The sequence below is a fragment of the Phyllopteryx taeniolatus genome, chromosome 13, assembly GCF_024500385.1.
Source record: "Phyllopteryx taeniolatus isolate TA_2022b chromosome 13, UOR_Ptae_1.2, whole genome shotgun sequence".
Lineage (NCBI taxonomy): Eukaryota > Metazoa > Chordata > Actinopteri > Syngnathiformes > Syngnathidae > Phyllopteryx > Phyllopteryx taeniolatus.
Genome location: NC_084514.1, coordinates 22422497 through 22439996, shown reverse-complemented (window position 1 = coordinate 22439996; position 17500 = coordinate 22422497). Strand labels below are relative to the sequence as shown.

At 40.0% G+C, this 17500-nt stretch overlaps 1 protein-coding gene across 2 annotated transcripts in view; it reads right to left on the bottom strand.

Moving 5' to 3' along the window:
* Window positions 1-17500, bottom strand: part of pals1a (protein associated with LIN7 1, MAGUK p55 family member a) — a 39645-nt gene that overhangs the window by 11179 nt on the left and 10966 nt on the right. The window contains exons 2-8 of one of the 2 annotated variants that reach the window (XM_061795000.1): window positions 14998-15045; window positions 10702-11003; window positions 10240-10411; window positions 9735-9835; window positions 5399-5506; window positions 2008-2085; window positions 1754-1894 (exon numbers count right to left, since the gene is read on the bottom strand). In XM_061795000.1, the coding sequence (XP_061650984.1) occupies window positions 1754-1894; window positions 2008-2085; window positions 5399-5506; window positions 9735-9835; window positions 10240-10411; window positions 10702-10881 (780 nt within the window). In that variant the 5' untranslated portion in view covers window positions 10882-11003; window positions 14998-15045. The remainder of the gene's footprint in view (window positions 1-1753; window positions 1895-2007; window positions 2086-5398; window positions 5507-9734; window positions 9836-10239; window positions 10412-10701; window positions 11004-14997; window positions 15046-17500) is intronic. The other variant, XM_061794999.1, reaches the window with a different exon arrangement.

Here is a 17500-nt window from a genome sequence, read left to right as displayed (position 1 = left end):
CATGTGCAATGTTGGTGTATTGATATGCAGTCAGTCAACTGTAATATTAAGAGAGCTGCCAACCTATGGAAATTCACTTCGAGAAGAATTTGTCCAAATGTTTCTGAATTTCCATGTTTTCAAAATTTTGTCAAGAACATTACCGCGGAACAGTTACTGCAGTATATTATGTAATAGGATAAAAAATATTCTGCATACTTTTCAATTGCACAACATAATCATTACTCCATAATTGTAATTGTTAATAAATTATGGCTTCAATATTTTTTATTTTAATGTTTTTATTGCATCGACCTTGTAATGTTGGATGCAGTTGCAGCCTGAATCAAAGATTTTGACGTGCCATTGTCAAAAATGTCTATTGATTAATTCGATTATTAATTCGCCTTTACCATTTCTGTTTTCAACCTTTTTTTTTTAAATATATATGAAAAAAAATTAAATCAGATTACTCAGTTCTTAAAAAGTCAATTAAAATTAAGCACTCTTTTGCAATAAAACAAGATTGCTGATGGATTGAATTGGATAGTTTATACATGGAAAATAGAGGCTCCCTTGTGAGATTTCTGTTTTGTGACTGTACTTGTATGGATGTCTTCTCTTGCGTGCTATTTATATGATATATTAATATTTCCTATATCCACTATTGCTACTGAAATGATGGAAATGTCCCCATTGTGGGACTAATATCGGTTATCTTATCTTATATTACAAATATTTATTATTAATAATAATATACTTTTAACCTGACCCCGTTCTAAGATGACATGTCCAATGACGTAATAATTAATTTCTGATTCAGAGGACTTGTGAGGCCGTGAATAATTTTACATTTATATCTCCAGACGTGCATTACATTTTCATCTCAACTAATAAGAAATATATGGGCATTTTTCTACCAAAGAGTCCAGGTTTTGGTCACAAATTAAATATATTAATTAGGCTCAGAGAAGTATTTATTATTTCAAATGGCAATTATTTAACTGTCACATCTTAAAAGACGGTGTAAAGACGGTGTGTGTCAGTGATTAAAGACAGCTGCCTCATTATCGCCAGGCTATCAGTTTCACAAAAGCGTGAGTAGCCGCAGAAGTAACAGTGTAATAACAGCCTGTAGCAAAGTCATTTATTCTAAATTAAGTTAATTAAATTACGTTTTTGTACACGATATAATAGTATAAATGAGAATAAAAAATGTTTAGTAGGAAAAGCAGGGTTTGCCTGATGAAAATGTAATTTTGGCCCGCGAGTGACTTGTCATGTCATTTGGCCAGGGGCCAAACTTAGTTTCTGCAATAGACCCTTTCGATACAGTGTATTAATAACAAATGAAAATAAATAAAAACATGAATTTGCATTTAGCCTAATGATATACTGAACGAAAGCATCAAATTAATCGTTGTGCTGACTCTAGTTGTTACATTATACATTCACCGATCACTTCCTGTAATTCTATAGGGCAACACGGTCAAAGAGCTTCACCTTGATTCTACTTATACAATACTTTATTTTAACTCCAGAAAGATAAGTAATAAATATTTGTGCTTTGTTTTTGGTTCTGCTGTGAGTGATGCTACTGATAAATGGAGGTCTGGAACACAGTATCGAAATCAGAATTAGAAATCTCGCAACATGACCCACCAGCATTGCATACTGAAAACACAACAACACACAACTATAAAATAAAATACAGAAATATCAGAAATTGCTGACATTATTTCCATTGTATCTGTTTGTATATCACTTGTCTTACCAGTGGTATGTCTCGGGCTTTCTCTATGTGAACAATTTTTACAGTCTCTCCCCCCCATTGTGTCAGTGTCTCTGTTTGGTTGGTTAATTGTTCCGGTTCCATTTCTTTCTCTGCTATGCTGTCATGTGCCAGAAGCAAAGACTGCAGCATAAAGACACAGGACACACAAAAGGATTAAACTCACAACAATTACTGAATTATTATATTGTTAACTTACTGTTACGAGTTTTAGAACGTATGTCAAGGTATATCACCTGGATGTGAATGTCTGATAGGAGACTGCAGAGTTCCAGTCCTTCTTTGTTCGGACTTGCTTGGCTGAGATTTCTGACCTGAATCAACAACAACATCCGATATCAGATAAAATATTACAGTGATATGGTGTGAGCATGACAATGGTAGAATCAGCTGCTTGAATTATTGCTTACACTTTGTCAGCCACACAAACACATACTAACTGTTCGTGTTTACGTTATTAGGCAGGCCCCGCCTGTGTGGAGTTTGCATGTTCTCCCCGTGCCTGCGTGGGTTTTCTCCGGGCACTGCGGTTTCCTCCCACATCCCAAAAACATGCATGAATTGGAGACTCTAGAATTGCCCGTAGGTGTGAATGTGAGTGCGAATGGTTGTTTGTTTGTATGTGTCCTGCGATTGGCTGGCAACCAGTTCAGGGTGTACCCCGCCTCCTGCCCACAGTTAGCCGGGATAGGCTCCAGCATACCCGCGACCCTAGTGAGGCTAAGCGGTGTAGAAAATGGATGCATGGATGAATTTAATGGAAGTCTTGCATTCATGACCAAAGAACAAAGTGTTACTGGATTTATATTGTTTTTATGTAGGAAAAATCAAACTTGGTTTCTTGGTGTGTAATTATTTTACCGTAACTATAATCATATGATGCAAAGAGGTGCCCTCTCGAACAGGGATTAGCAAAATACGGCCCGTGGGCCACATCCGGCCTGTTGGTCTTTTTAATCCGGCCCACTGAGGATTGGTACAAAACCGGCCAAATCAAATTATGTCTTCCTTCATTTGAGCTTTTCCTGTAACACCATGTGTCCTCATCAGGTGGCGCATTAGGTGCATTGATACATTGATCTGATTTCTAATTACACTAACAACCAGTCAATGCAAGAACGGATGGCTACAGCTCAGAGATTGGTCGCTCGTTTGGAAGCTCAGGAAAAACAACTTTGTCTGACAAACTGCCATTCAAGAGTCAAGTATGAAGGCAAGTTATTTCCTGGCATTCAGATTAGCAAAAACCTGCAAGGCTTTTTCCGAAGGGGAGTTTCTCTGACATTACATGGTAGAGAGAGCAGGTATCGTTTATCCTGAGAGTTATCCTGTTGAGGCAGTTCTGTACAGCAGTCAGAGAATCAGTTCTGTGTTCATCCATCACAGTCTGGTTTGGTCCTGCCAAGAATGACAAAATCTAACTGGAAATGAGAGTTGGGACTGGTGAGAGGATCCTCCCTACCCACTCTTGAGGATTTGCACGCTGCAAGAACTAAGACAAGGGCAGGCAAAATTCTCTTGGACTCACAACACCCTGAACACCCCCTTTTCCAGCTCCTTCCCTCTGGTCGGCGCGATCGAACAAGGCACACTAAAACCAGCAGACATTCCAAAAGCTTCTTCCAACCTTCCATTAACTTCTTAATATTTCATAGTGACGCTGCCAATTTTGCACATCTCTGTAGTGACATTATTACTGTAGCCTCGTCACTTTGGCATGACAATATATTATCGTATTCATTGTTGTAGTTTAGTCACGCTGTATTAATTACTTGCATAACTGTTGTTGCTCAGTATTACCACACTACTGGCCACTTTAAACAACTTGAGGACTCATCATTACTTGCCCAATTGTCATTGTATCATTATTACCCCACCACTCAACACTTTACATGAATGACTTTTTGTACTGACAGTGTGTTGTAAAAGTATTGTCCCCCTTCTCAAATTATTAGATTTTAGCATAGTTTCCCCGCTTCAATGTTTAAGATCATCAAACAAATGTAAATATCAGACAAATATAACCCAAGTGAACTTAAAATGCTGTTTTTAAATGGTGATTTCATTTATTAAGGAAAAAAAACTATTCACAGTTACGTGGCCCTATGTGAAAAAGAAGTGGCCCCCTTAACCTTATCACTGGTTGGGCCATCCTCAGCAACTGAGATTAAGCGTTTTCTATAACTGGGAATATCTCCCACTTCTTTGTGGAGATATTTTGGCCCACTCTTCCTTGCAGAATTGTTTCAATTCAGCAAAAATGGAGGGTTTTCAAGCAGGAATGGCCTTTTGCAGGTCATGCCACTGCATTTCAATCGGATTCAAGTCTGGACTTTGACGAGGCCACTCCAAAATCTTCATTTAGTTTTTTTTTTTTTAAACCTTTCAGAAGTTGTGTTTTGGATCCTTATCAGAAGGTGTGTTTTGGATCCTTATCCTGCTGCAGAACCCAAGTGCGCTTCAGCTTAAGATCACAAACTGATGGCTGAACATTCTCCTTCAGGATTTATGCTAAAGGGCAGAATTCAAGCTTCCATCAATCACAGCAAGTTGTCCAGGTCCAGGTATGATGTTCTTTATTCTAAAATGCTGTGCTACATTTATGGTAGACGTAACAAGACCCACACATTCCAAAAAGCCCAACTTTCATCTCGTCAGTCCATATAATATTCTCTCAAAAGTCTTGGGAATCATTCTGATTTTTTTTTTTTTGCAAAGGTAAGAAGAGCCTTTATGTTCTTTTTGGTCAGCAGTGGTTTTCGCCTTGGAACTCTGCGACGGATGCTATTTCTGCCCAGTCTCTTCCTTATTGTTGTGTCATGAACACTGACCTTAACTGAGGCAAGGGAGGCCTCCAGTTCTTTAGAAATTGTCCTAAGTTCCTTTGTGGCTTCCTAGAAAATTCATTGCTGTTCACTTAGGGTAACCTTTGTAGGTCGGCTACTGCTGGGAGGGTTCACCACTGTTCCATGTTTTCTCCATGTGAAGATAATGGCTCTCCGTATGGTTCGCTGGAATCCTAAAGCTTTAGAAATGGCTTTTTCAACCCTTTCCAGACTGATAGATGTCAATTACTTAATGTCTCGACTGTTCTGGAATTTATTTGGATCCTGTCATTATGTTACACCTTTTTTAGATCTTTTGTCCGACTTGATCTTGTCGGGACCGATTCTGTTTAAGTTATTTCTGATTGAACAGGTCTGGAGGTAATCAGGCTTGGGTGTGAGGAGTAAAAATTAATCAAAAATTGTGATTAGCCACAATTAACTCATGATTTAACAAGGGGGGTAATTACTTTTTCCACACAGAGCCAGGTAACTTTTGAATAGTTATTTAACTAACTTAGTTAATAGTTTCCCCTAATAAATGAACTCACCCTTTAAAAACGGCATTTTAAGTTCACTTGGGTTATATTTGTCTGATATTTAGATTTGTTAGATGATCTTAAACAAAGTAGGGAAATACTTTCAGTACTTCACGGCACTCTATGTGCTTAGGTCCTAATTGTGTATTTTGTAATAGTGACTTGTCTGCTGTAGTACTAGAGAGCCTCCAACTACAGAGACAAATTCCTCGTGTGTTTTCATCATACTTGGACAATAATGATGATCCTGAGTCTGATATTACCTCAAGTGCCAGCTCCAGTGCCTGGTGTGTTTGTGGGTATGGGGGAGAGGGTCGGTGCATTCTGTTCGCCACGGCATTATGGATCTTAAGTGCAGACTGGAAATCAGACTAGAAACAAAGGGTCAAACACTTAGTGACAGAAATATGTTAAAAACAGGAGCAGGTTTTTACTAAATAAAAAAAATTAATTTCAGAATACAGTGCGCTCCCGCTATATCCATGTTTTTACAGTATACAGGCAAGTTTGTATTTAGCTGCACGCCTTCATGTAGTATGTTTTATCACAAAATTCCAGGCAGTACTAAGGTCTACTGAATGAAATACAGCATAACAGAAAAGAGGAAAAAGAAGATTAGCTTCAATTACAGCTCTTTGGACAGTCATTCTAAAACTTTCTCACAAATTTGCTGTTCACTTTGAAACCACAGAGCAAACTAGCCTATCAGCATGAGCATTGTTTACTACCCAACCATAACACAACAGACATTTTTTTTTTAAACTACTACAGCGTACAGTATTTCACTGGAGGAAAACTACTGGTGAAAATACAGAAGTACTGGGTTGTCATTTTGTAAATGGTACTACAATGTTTTACTTTATGGCTATATTTTTAGGGTTAAGGTTTTACTTCTAGTTATAATAACAGTATTACAACTCAGGTTGACCCAAACAAGTTTTCTTTACAGTAGACATATATTAAATTACCACTTGACGAATCACAAGAGTAGATAAACAGTATTGACCATATACAAACCTCAATTCCAATGAATTTAGGACGTTGGGTAAAACGGAAATAAAAACAGAATAAAATGATTTGCAAATCCTTTTCAACCTATATTCAATTGAATACACTACAAAGACAAGATATTTAATGGAGAACGTTACTTTTTTGTGCAAATATTCTCAGATTTTTAATTTGATGCCTGCAACCTGTTCCAAAAACGCTGGGACACCGGCAACAAAAGACTGAAAGTTGAGGAATGCTAAAAAACAACAACAAAAAACACCAGTTTGGAACATTCCACTATTGGAAACAGGTGAGAGTCATAATTAGGTAGAAAAGGAGCATCCCGGAAAGGCTCAGTTGTTCACAAGCAAAGATGGGGCGAGATTCACCATTTTGTGAACAACTATGTGAGCAAATAGGCAATTTAGGAACGTATCTCAACGTACAATTGCAAACAATTAATGGATTTCATCATATACGGTCCATAATACAAGCAAAAGATTCAGAGAAAGTGGAGAAAGCGCTACGCATAAGCAGCAAGGCCGAAGACCAACACTGAATGCCCATGACCCTCAGGCGGCACTGCATTAAAAGCCGCATCATTGTATAACAGATATTGTCATGTGGGCTCAGGAACACTTTAGAAAATCATTATCAGTTAACACAGTTCATCGCTACAGCGACAAATGCAAGATAAAACTCTACCATGCAAAGGAAAAGTCATATCAACAGCACCCAGAAACGCCGCCGGATTCTCTGCGCACGAGCTCATCTAAGATGGACTGACGCAAAGTGGAAATGTGTGCTGTGGTCTGACGAGTCCACATTTAAAATTGTTTTTGAAACACATGGACATTATGTCAGCGGCACGGTGATTAAATGGTTTGCACATCTGCCTCACAGTTCTGAGGACACGGGTTCAAATCTGGCCTCCCTTGTGGAGTTTGCATGTTCTAATCATGTCTGTGTGGGTTTTCTCCGGGTACTCCGGTTTCCTCCCACATCCCGAAAACATGGAATGAAGATTAATTGAAGATTCTAAATTGCCCATAGTTGCGAATGTGAGTGCACATTGTTTGTTTGTTTGTTTATATGTGCCCTGCGATTGGCTGGCGACCAGTAGAGGGTGTACCTCCTCTCGCCCAGGGTCAGCTGGGATAGGGTCCAGCACGCCCGCGACCCAAGTGAGGATAAGCAGTATGGAAAATTAATGAATGAATGAATGAATGGACGTTATGTCCTCAGGGCCAAAGAGGAAAAAAAGGACCATCCAGACGTTTTTAGTACAAAGTTCAAAAGCCAGCATCTGTGATGGTATGGGGGTGTGTTAGTGCCCCTAGCATAGGTAAAGTGCACATCTGTGAAGGCACCATTAATGCTGAACGGTACATACAGGTTTTGGCGCAACATACAGTATACTGCCATCCAAGCAAGGTCTTTTTAAGGGATGTCCCTGCTTATTTTGGCAAGACGATGTCAAGCCACATTTTGCACGTGTTACAACAGCATGGCTTTGCAGTAAAAGAGTGCGAGGACTAGCGTGGCCTGCCAGCAGTCCAGACTTGTCTCCGACATTGAAAAATAATGTGGTACATAACAGACATGAAAAAGGTGACAGACCAAAAAACATTGTAGGGGTGTCTGGGGGGGATCCCTGGACCCCCGCAGAGAATTTTTGGGATTTGAACATAAATTAAGCTATTTGGAAGACTTCAAGCAGACAAATATTTATTTGCACGGCTCAAGTACATGTTGATGTACATATTTAAGATTAAAATTAAATTAGCCTCATTTCTTTACTTTTTTTGTTTTGGCCTCCAACTTGACCCAGGCCAATCTCCACCTACCTGCACCTGATGCCTGCTTCAAGCTCTGCCACATGAATAGCATCCTCCTCTTTATTCCCTAAAATCATTGTCAGTGTCATGTCATTTTTCACTAATACCAACTTCAAAGGCTAATCCCAAATGCATCCTCCACGAAAATAAGTATTTTTTGTTTCTTTTTGGCCATTTCTGAATTTTAACTTAGTTCCTTCTGTGTTTTGACATCACCTCTAACATCGCTCCGTCACTTAATACATTTAACATTAACATCCGTAAACTAATTAGATAATTGTTGGCGCCTTTCCTAATTAATACAAGATGTACTAGCGGATCAGCTCGTCGCCAATCTTATGTGTGCTTCGCGGCTCCGCTGGGACCACAACCTCAACATGAAAATACAAAAGACCAGTGCAACAAATATGACACTGACTGATCTGATGAGCAAAAAATGTTGCTTAAACATAAGAGTAGCAATAGAGGATGTCCGCTCCAGAGGTGGGTAGAGTAGCCCAATATTGTACTCAAGTAAGACTACGGTTACTTGATGATAATGTGACTCAAGTAAAAGTAAAATGCAGTCCTCCCAAAAATTACTTGAATATGAGTAAAAGTACACAGTGAAATAGTTACTGAAGTGCAGAGTAAATAGTGAGGAACTTCAAAAAAAAATGTAACCACAACATGAACATCAATAAAATAAAAATAAAATGTTTTTACTGCAAGGTGTTTGCTCAAGTTATAAGTGAGCTGAAGGTGTACATCAAGCAAGAATGGGAAATAATTCCACTTACAAAGCTTCAACAATTAGTGTCATCAGTTCCAAACACTTATTGAGTGTTGTTAAAAAGGAAAGGTGATGTAACACAATGGTAAATATGCCCTTGTCGCAGCTTTTTTGGAACGTGTTGCAGGCATCAAATTCAAAATGAGTGAATATTTGTAAAAAAATAAAATAAAATAAATATATATACACATAAATTTTATCAATTTTAAATTAAATAAGTATCATGTCTTTGTAGTGTATTCAATTTAATATAGGTTGAAAAAGATTTGCATGTCATTGTATTTTACACGTCAAAACTTCTTTGGAAGTGGGGTTTGCATTTCAATAAAGGTTCTGCCAAGACCAGTTTGAATGAACCAAGAAAAGGACTCTTGTTCACTGAACCGTAATGCCATATTTTGGAGTCATAATAAAAATAATAATAACAAGAATATGTGAGGAGTATGACAAACTGGGCTCTCCTTCTACACAGCTATATAGAGAACATTTTCACTGACCTCAGATTTCATCTGCTTGTAGACTGGGGACCCAAATGTAGAGAATTGCATGCATTTAAATACTAATTGTTGAGAGTGGAGATGCTGCAAGTCAAAAGTAACTGGAGTTTTTAAAAATGTTTTTTTACTTACTGAATAGGATCATCCGGTAACAACGTAATGTTTTAACTTCAATCTCACAATCTCCAAACTCAAAACGCAAATTCTGTATTAAAGACTTTGTTAAAATGTGCCTTCTGTGCTTAAAGACTGTGATGTTGGTCCAACGCCATGAAACAGTACAAAGTAACATAAGATTACCGTTAGTTGTTAGCTTTTGACATGAAACAATTCCAATGAAGAACTACAATACTTGACACTTGAAAGCAGCCATCATCTAAAGTAAAAACTTTATGGCAATTACTGTTCCAACAAATAAATGTTATTTTCGAAGTCACCATATCTAGGAACTTGGCTTACTGCTATTAACAAAGTATTCCCCCTTTAGTCCGCAATCCTTTACCTTGTTAAGTAGTGCAAGCACCAGCTCTATGTCATTCTGACTCTGCTGGTCGGACAGACAGCCGCGGATCTGCTTCAGTGACAGCAGCACCTCCTCCAACTCTGCAGGAAAAACATTACAATTCTTAGCCTTTACCAACAAAACAAGGGAAGAGAGTTATTTCATCTTCTCGCCCAAGGGCATGAGAATATCGGCTTGCACTGGCTTCAAATTAATTAAAAATATTTTTATGTCCCATTTCATAGTGAGGAGTAGTGCATGTATAAACATCACTGTCCCTAAGAGATTTAATTAAGTTGCTTCCAGGAGTCTCTCATGTCTGTCTCTCCCTCCCTGTGGAATTCCCTCCCACATGTTCTTCCTTACATTCCTTTCACTCCAAGCTTTGCTTCCTCTTCTGCAGCTCGCCGTTTTCACGAAAAGATTCACTGATGTACGCTCCAAAAAGTGAACAAAAACTTTCACTTCTACCACATTAAACTATCTGAAGTTTTAGTGTTTATACCAAGCAAAGTTTGCTGACTGCCGAGCGGTTGTTGCTGTGACGTGTATGTGTCCTCCAGGAATGTGGGGTTGTCGATGCCAACGTGGGCATTCTGGGAGAGCTGCTTCAGCCTGAGTGAGGCATTCAGATCCAGCTGCCGACCCTCCTCCTCTCGACGACGACGCAGGTCCTCCTTGCAAACACAAAAGTCAAGAATGCGAGACTATGTGATGTCTGGTTGCCAACTGACTGCGCGCACGCACGCACGCACACACACGCACGCACGCACGCACACACACACACACACACAAACAACATCTGTACTCAGCAAGTATGGAATTACCAATTATAGCCTCAGTTTTTATTCGTGTTATGGTCAGTCCTAGTCATGAAAAAAATTGTAAAGATAGAAACTCTCTATTGCTAGGGAAAATCTTTTGAGCATGCAACCATATTGTTCAGTATATGGATGCGCTTGCATACCTGGTGTTGTCTTATCCGCTCTAGCTGAGCAGATCGCCGGACTGGCAGAGTCCGGCTCCCTAGTTCTTCTGGGCAGTCGACGGCCATTTCCCTGTGCTGCTGTCCTAACCTCAGCTCGTCATCTCCTCCTCTTCCTCCTCCCTCACCAGCAACATGGCCATTCAGATGAGAGGTTGTCATCCCTCACACACTTGGAGCCACAAGTGCGTCTAACTGTATAGATTTCAGGGTTGTCCAGGTATATATCACTAAGGACGTCTAGGAGGGTAGCTCAGTAAACAAGGTAGCCATGTTACCTTCCCCTGTGGAGAAAGCAAATGCCCAAAAAGTTGAACTTCTGGATGCTTTTGTTTTTTGTGTGTGTTTAAGAACATTGAGGTGAAAAAAGTTAAGATTGTCCTTCTTAAAATTGGAAAAATGTTACAAAAAGTAAAGTACTGGATGTCGCAAAATATATTAATAGGTGGATGACAAAAGAGTAATAATTTATAAAACTTTAAAAGAAAGGGGCTAATGTACAAGTAATGATCTCGAATTGCACTATAATGCAACAGTTCTGTTATTTATCTCCCAAACGCATTTAATTAATTAATATAGTTAGCTGTATGCTGCTTATTGAAACTTTACTTCAGGGCAGCAGATATTATCGGCCAATATTTAGCATCGGCTTTAATGTCATAATTCGCCGATCAATGACGTGATCGATCGGCTCTGCAAAAGACAATTACTCCGCATCGCCACGTGCACAGTATATTTGAATCCAAAAGCTTGTTTATTTTTAACCTTGTCGTGTGTCTTTTGACATAGTACTGTAAATATCTGACGGCCAAAGAAGTTATTCATAAAAAAAAAAAAAAAAAAAAAAAAACCTCATCGGTGTGGGACAGACAACACGTCAGAGACAGGCAACACGAAATGCCCAGCCGGATCAGACTAAAAGACAAATTTGATCTTTCACGATTGCACTGTCAGAATACTGCAATAAAATCTTGTATTCCGCATCCCGTTTTTTTACAATCATTGGGCTTTATCTTGTCAACTCAAATGCGACCGGATACACTCGTTACCGTGGCAACGACAACAAGAGTGGAGCGAGCAGACTATAATAAGGACAAAATGGGGAAGAACGTGTGTTGGTGGTCACCGGTGATCAGGAGAGGAGAGGACGTTCGTTTAAGGCTTGCTTGAGGAAGGTTCACGTACTTTTAATACAATACAGCTCACAAGAAGGCAATAAAATGTTATGTAGCCTAGCAAGCTAGCGGTAGCACGAACGGTTGGACGCAAACATGCTGGCGTTCTGTCGACACATGCTCTAAAGTTTTGGTGTGGGTGAAGTAATTTAATTACAGTAAGTTAGCATTATTTCTGTCATGTTGTAATGTTGGTTTGACCTGACTGATTAGAATACACGATCTGACTAGATCAGTGATTTCCAACCTTTATGGAGCCAAGGAACATATTTTACAATTGAAAAATCTCACGGCACACCAACAAACAAAAATGTCACAAAAAGTGGATACATTAATTACTGTATTTACTTCCTCCCATCTAATAGAAGACCATTCATTTGTTCTGTCTGTTACTATGCCTCACGGCATAAATAGAGGAACAAAGATACATTATTTATTCCAAATATAATTTTTTTGAGCAATTAAGTACACAAGTATATACAGCAAATGAACAGGTCATTTAAATAGACACATTCCTCCATCTTGTGATCGGATCGGTTATCGTTTTTTTAAACTTGCTGATCGGCCCCAAAAATCCTGATCGTGTAAAGCCTAGTTTTTACAAATGTTTCATTTTGCAAAGGACCTGAGGTGTTTTGCTACTTGTGTGTTTGGTTGCGTGAATTGTGTGTAGACTTTTGACAAAATGAGCCCTGTTTTCAAAATCGTGTTTAAGCAATCGTAAAAAAACTATAAATATGTAATATAGCTGCCGAGACATGGCTGAGCACAGAATGGAGTAAAGTATGCGCTTCGCAGTATAATTTGAGCAATACAATTACTGTATCACGAGGCTTTTTAACTCCTGCAATACTTGTCAAAGGGCCCTAAGTACTGCAAACACCTTACTGCCTTATGCATCGTCAAAGGGTAAGTAGTTTTGTTTCATTTTAGTTTGATTTTACAGTGGAGAGCTTGTCTTTACACACTGCTTGTACAGTGGTAGTGTATATACAGTACAGTGTGTGTAAATTTGACAAAGGGATGAATGAATTCACTTTACATCATTTCCAATGGGAAAAAAACAAATTACAATTACAATAACTTGTACGTCAACCAGCGTCGCAGCCTACAGCCCAACCTCCCTACTTTTGCATAAAAGACAATATATCAGCATTTAGTCTAATAGTGGAACTATAGGTCACAAAAACTAGACTACACTGATTTTATCGAGCCGATCGGTATCGGACGATATTTAGCATTTTATGCTGATCGGCGTTAATGTCATAATTCGCCGATTGATCGGCTCCGCAAAAGACATTTACGCCGCGTCGCCACGTGCACAGTATATGTGAATCCAAAAGCTAGTTTATTTTTAGCCTTGTCGCGTCTTTTGACATAGTACTGTAAATATCTGACGGCCAATGAAGTTAATAAATAAATAAATACATAAATAAACAAACAAACAAACAAACGTCGGCGGCGTGGGACAGATAACACGTCGGAGACAGGCAACACGTAATGCCCGGATCAGACTACAAGACAAATTTGCTCTTTCACGATTGCGCTGTCAGACTACTACAATAAAATCTTGTATTCCGATACCACTGCATCCCGTTTTTTACGATCATTGAGCTTTATCTTGTCAACTCAAATGCGACCGGATACACTCGTTACCGTGGCGACGACAACAAGAGTGGTCGCCTCGACTTTGTATTATAAGGACAAAATGGGGAAAAACGTGTGTTGGTGGTCACCGGTGCTCAGGACAGGAGAGGACATTCGTTTAAGGCTTGCTTGAGGTATGTTTACGTACTTTTAATACGATACGGCTCACAAGCAGGCAAAAAAACGTTATGTAGCCTAGCAAGCTAGTGGTACCACGAATGGTTTGAAGTAAACATGCCGCCGTTCTGTCGAATCATGCTCTAAAGTTTCAGTTGGGTGAAGTAATTTAATTAAAAATAAAATAATTTAATTACAGTAAGTTACCACCCATCATTTCTGTCATGTAATGTTGGTTTGACCTGACTGATTAGAATACACGATCTGACTAGAGCAGTGATTTCCAACCTTTATGGAGCCAAGGAACATTTTACAATTGAAAAATCTCACGGCACACCAACAAACAAAAAGTGGATACATTAATTACTGTATTTACTTCCTGCCATCTAATAGAAGACCATTCATTTGTTCTGTCTGTCACTATGCCTCACTGGCATAAATACAGGAACAAAGATACATTATGTATTATAAATATATTTTTTTCAGCAATTAAGTACACAAGTATATACAGTAAATGAACAGGTCATTTAAATAGACATTCCTCCATCTTGTGATCGGATCGGTGATCAGTTATCGTTTTTTTTTTTTTTTAAACTCGCTGATCGGTCCCAAAAATCCTGATCGTGTAAAGCCTAATAAAAACTTAGACAAAAAAAGAAAAACTATGCATCGATCATTAGTTATTGCATCGTAGGCCTCAATCGCAATTCAATCGTGAGGAGGCGAGCCACCCCTACAGTGCACTGATGATTAAAGGAGAAGGACACATGCATGTCAACAGAAGGTCAGAGGATGTAAAAATAGGTTGAAGAGGAATTGATTACTTATCTTTATCACAACAACAACTACAACAAGTTTGACATGCCATCTCTCACTAGCAGGGCTGTGTATTTACACACAAACATACAGGTGCACTCACATGCACCCACAAAATACTCAGATCCCATGGTGCAGGAGTGAGGAATGCCAGGCAGTCCTGGGAACAAAATTCCATGGCTGGTGGAGGGGAGTGTGTGTATACAAGACCACGTATTTGTGTGAATAACACACATAGCCCTTACAATATTTACACACCTAAGGGCGGGACTTTTTAGAGCATGATTAGAACTTTATGCTGTAGTGACTGCAGTAGTTAGACACATTCACCAAGGAACTATGCCTTGAAAGGAACATGATTTCTGGTTCCTGGTTGAAAGCAGAGACTTTCGGTTCTGGATAATGAGGAATTATTCTGGTTGCTGTGTTAAGTAGTGAAAACATTTACACCGATCAAGCAGTGATCAGCTGTTCTTATGTTTGTGGAGAGCAATCTTGACTCAGAGTAAAGTGTTGACTCAACTTGTCTTTGACTCCTGTCGTCAACTACATCATCTTCACACTGGTGACCCTGAAAAAAAAGCATCATGTCGAACAACAATTGTAACAACCACGCGGTTTAGCACCCTCCTATCTTGCTGACTTAGTTACTTAATGCCGAAAACTAAGCTCACAACACGATGGTCTTTTGGTCACTCCGAGAGCCAGAAAGAAGTCTGCAGGCTCTAGAACATATTCTATTCGTGCCCCAGCACTCTGGCCCAACCCCCGTATATTAGATCTGCTGCCTCAGTAGAAATGTTTAAATCTCAACTTAAGACTTATTTTTACACTTTGACATTTAGTTAAAATACATGTAGGCCTGTTTTACTGCCGTATGTCCTATTTGGACGTACTATACTCCCACCTCCTCTGCTGTTCAGAGAGGGGGCGAGGTGGGGATTACCCAATCTTAGACTGTTGCTGTATGGATTCTGCAACAACCAACTGGGACAAGATTTGGAGTGGACCACTTCCCTGGAGTCATTGCTATGGAAGATTCTTCTCTAACTGACCGGACCACATCCTGAAGCAGAACCACTTTCCTGAAGACAACTACCTGCGGCGCGTCATCTCTTTAAATGGACTCTTAAAAACCAGTTGCTGGTTTCAAGAAATACAGCAGTTTTAAAAACTCATGTTTCAAAACCCAGGGTCTGAAATATCCAGTATTGCTTCATCAAAAGCAACGTGAAATGAGGTCTTTAAGCATGTATTCCTCAAATTCCATTGCTACAATATGCGATTGCCTGTTTTGAACTGTTTATTAAATTGCGTAGCAAGCAGAGGTGAACAGCTACGCAATCACTAATTGCTCAAAAGTCAGCCAGAGCTCTTGATTTTGTAGTCACATTATAGCTTCACTTATTAATAATGTTTTTGTTTTGTTTGCATTTTGCAATTTAATTATTGCTCTACATTTTGGGAATGTTTTGTTGATTCTGCACAATGCACAAGCCTACAGAAGACCGAAGGAGGGGGGCTTTTGTGAGTCTGAAGCTGAAGTCTAAAGAGAAGACTACTTAAAACACACAGAGCACCACGAGAAGAGTGTTAGAAACAGACATCTTTCGCAATTTTAACATAAAAAAAATCTATGATGATAAAAGTTGAATTGAACGTTTCCATCCTTCCATTTTCTTCTGCTTATCGGGAGTCGGGTCGCGGGGGCAGCAGCTTAAGTAGCTCTTCCAGGGGGATCCAGAGAAGCTCCCAGGTCAGCTGGGATACTCTCTCCAGCATGTCCTGGGTTGCCCTCGGGGCCTCTTCCCAGTGGGACGTGCCTGGAAAACCTGAGGGAGGCGTCCAAGGGGCATCCAAATTAGATGCCCAAGCCACCTCATCTGGCTCCTCTCAAGGCGGAGGAGCAGCGGCTCGAGACTGAGCCCCTCCATGATGACACAGCTTCTCGCCCTATCTTTAAGTGAGAGCCCGGACACCCAACAGAGGAAGCTCATTTTGGCCACTTGTATCCCTGATATTGTTCTTTTGGTCCCACCACGACCCACAGCTCGTGACTACAAGTGAGGGTAGGAACGTAGATGGACCAGTAAATCGGAAGCTTTGCCTTTCGGTTCAGCTCCTTCATCACCACGACAGACCGATGCAGAGTCTGCATCAATGCAGAAGCTGCACTGATCCGCCTATCGATTCCCGCTCCCTTCATCCCTCACTCATGAACAAGACCCCGAGATTCTTGAACTCCTCCACGTGCCGCAGGATCTCTTCCTCGACCCAGAGGGCACTCCACCCTTTTCCGACTGAGGACCATGGCCTCAGACTTGGAGGTGCTGATTTTCATTCCAGCCGCTTCGCACTCAGCTGCGAACCGCTCCAGCGAGAGATGGAGATCATGGTTTGATGAAACCTTCAGAACCACATCATCTGTAAAAAGCAAAAAATGCTGATGCCACCAAACCAGACCCCCTCCAAAACTCGGCTGCACCTAGAAATTCTGTCCATAAAGGAAATTAACAGAATCGGTGACAAAGGGCAGCCTTGGCATCCAACTTTCACTGTAAACTAATCCAACTTACTGCTGGCAATGCGGAACAAGCTCTGATACTGGTTGTACAGAGACAGACTAGCCCTTATCAAGGGTTCCAGTACTCCATACTCCCAGGACACCCCTCACACGACCCCCCAAAGGATATGGTCGAATGCCTTCCCCAGATCCATAAAGCACATGAAGACAGGTTGGACGAACTCCCATGCACCCTCGAGCATTCTGCTGAGGGTGTAGAGCTGGTCCACTGTTCTACGGTCAGGACGAAAATCACACTAATCCTCCGGAATCTGAAATTCAACTTCCAGACGGACCCTCCTCTCTCGCCCCCCCCTTTTTTTTTTTTTTTTATTTATTATTTTTTTTTTTTTAAACCAGTCCTTTTCAGCTGCATGGCCGAGCAGAATGGTCAATCTGTATTTGAATTTCTCCCTCTGCTTATTTTTAAATTTTTTAATTATTCTGATGCAGAATGCAGCCG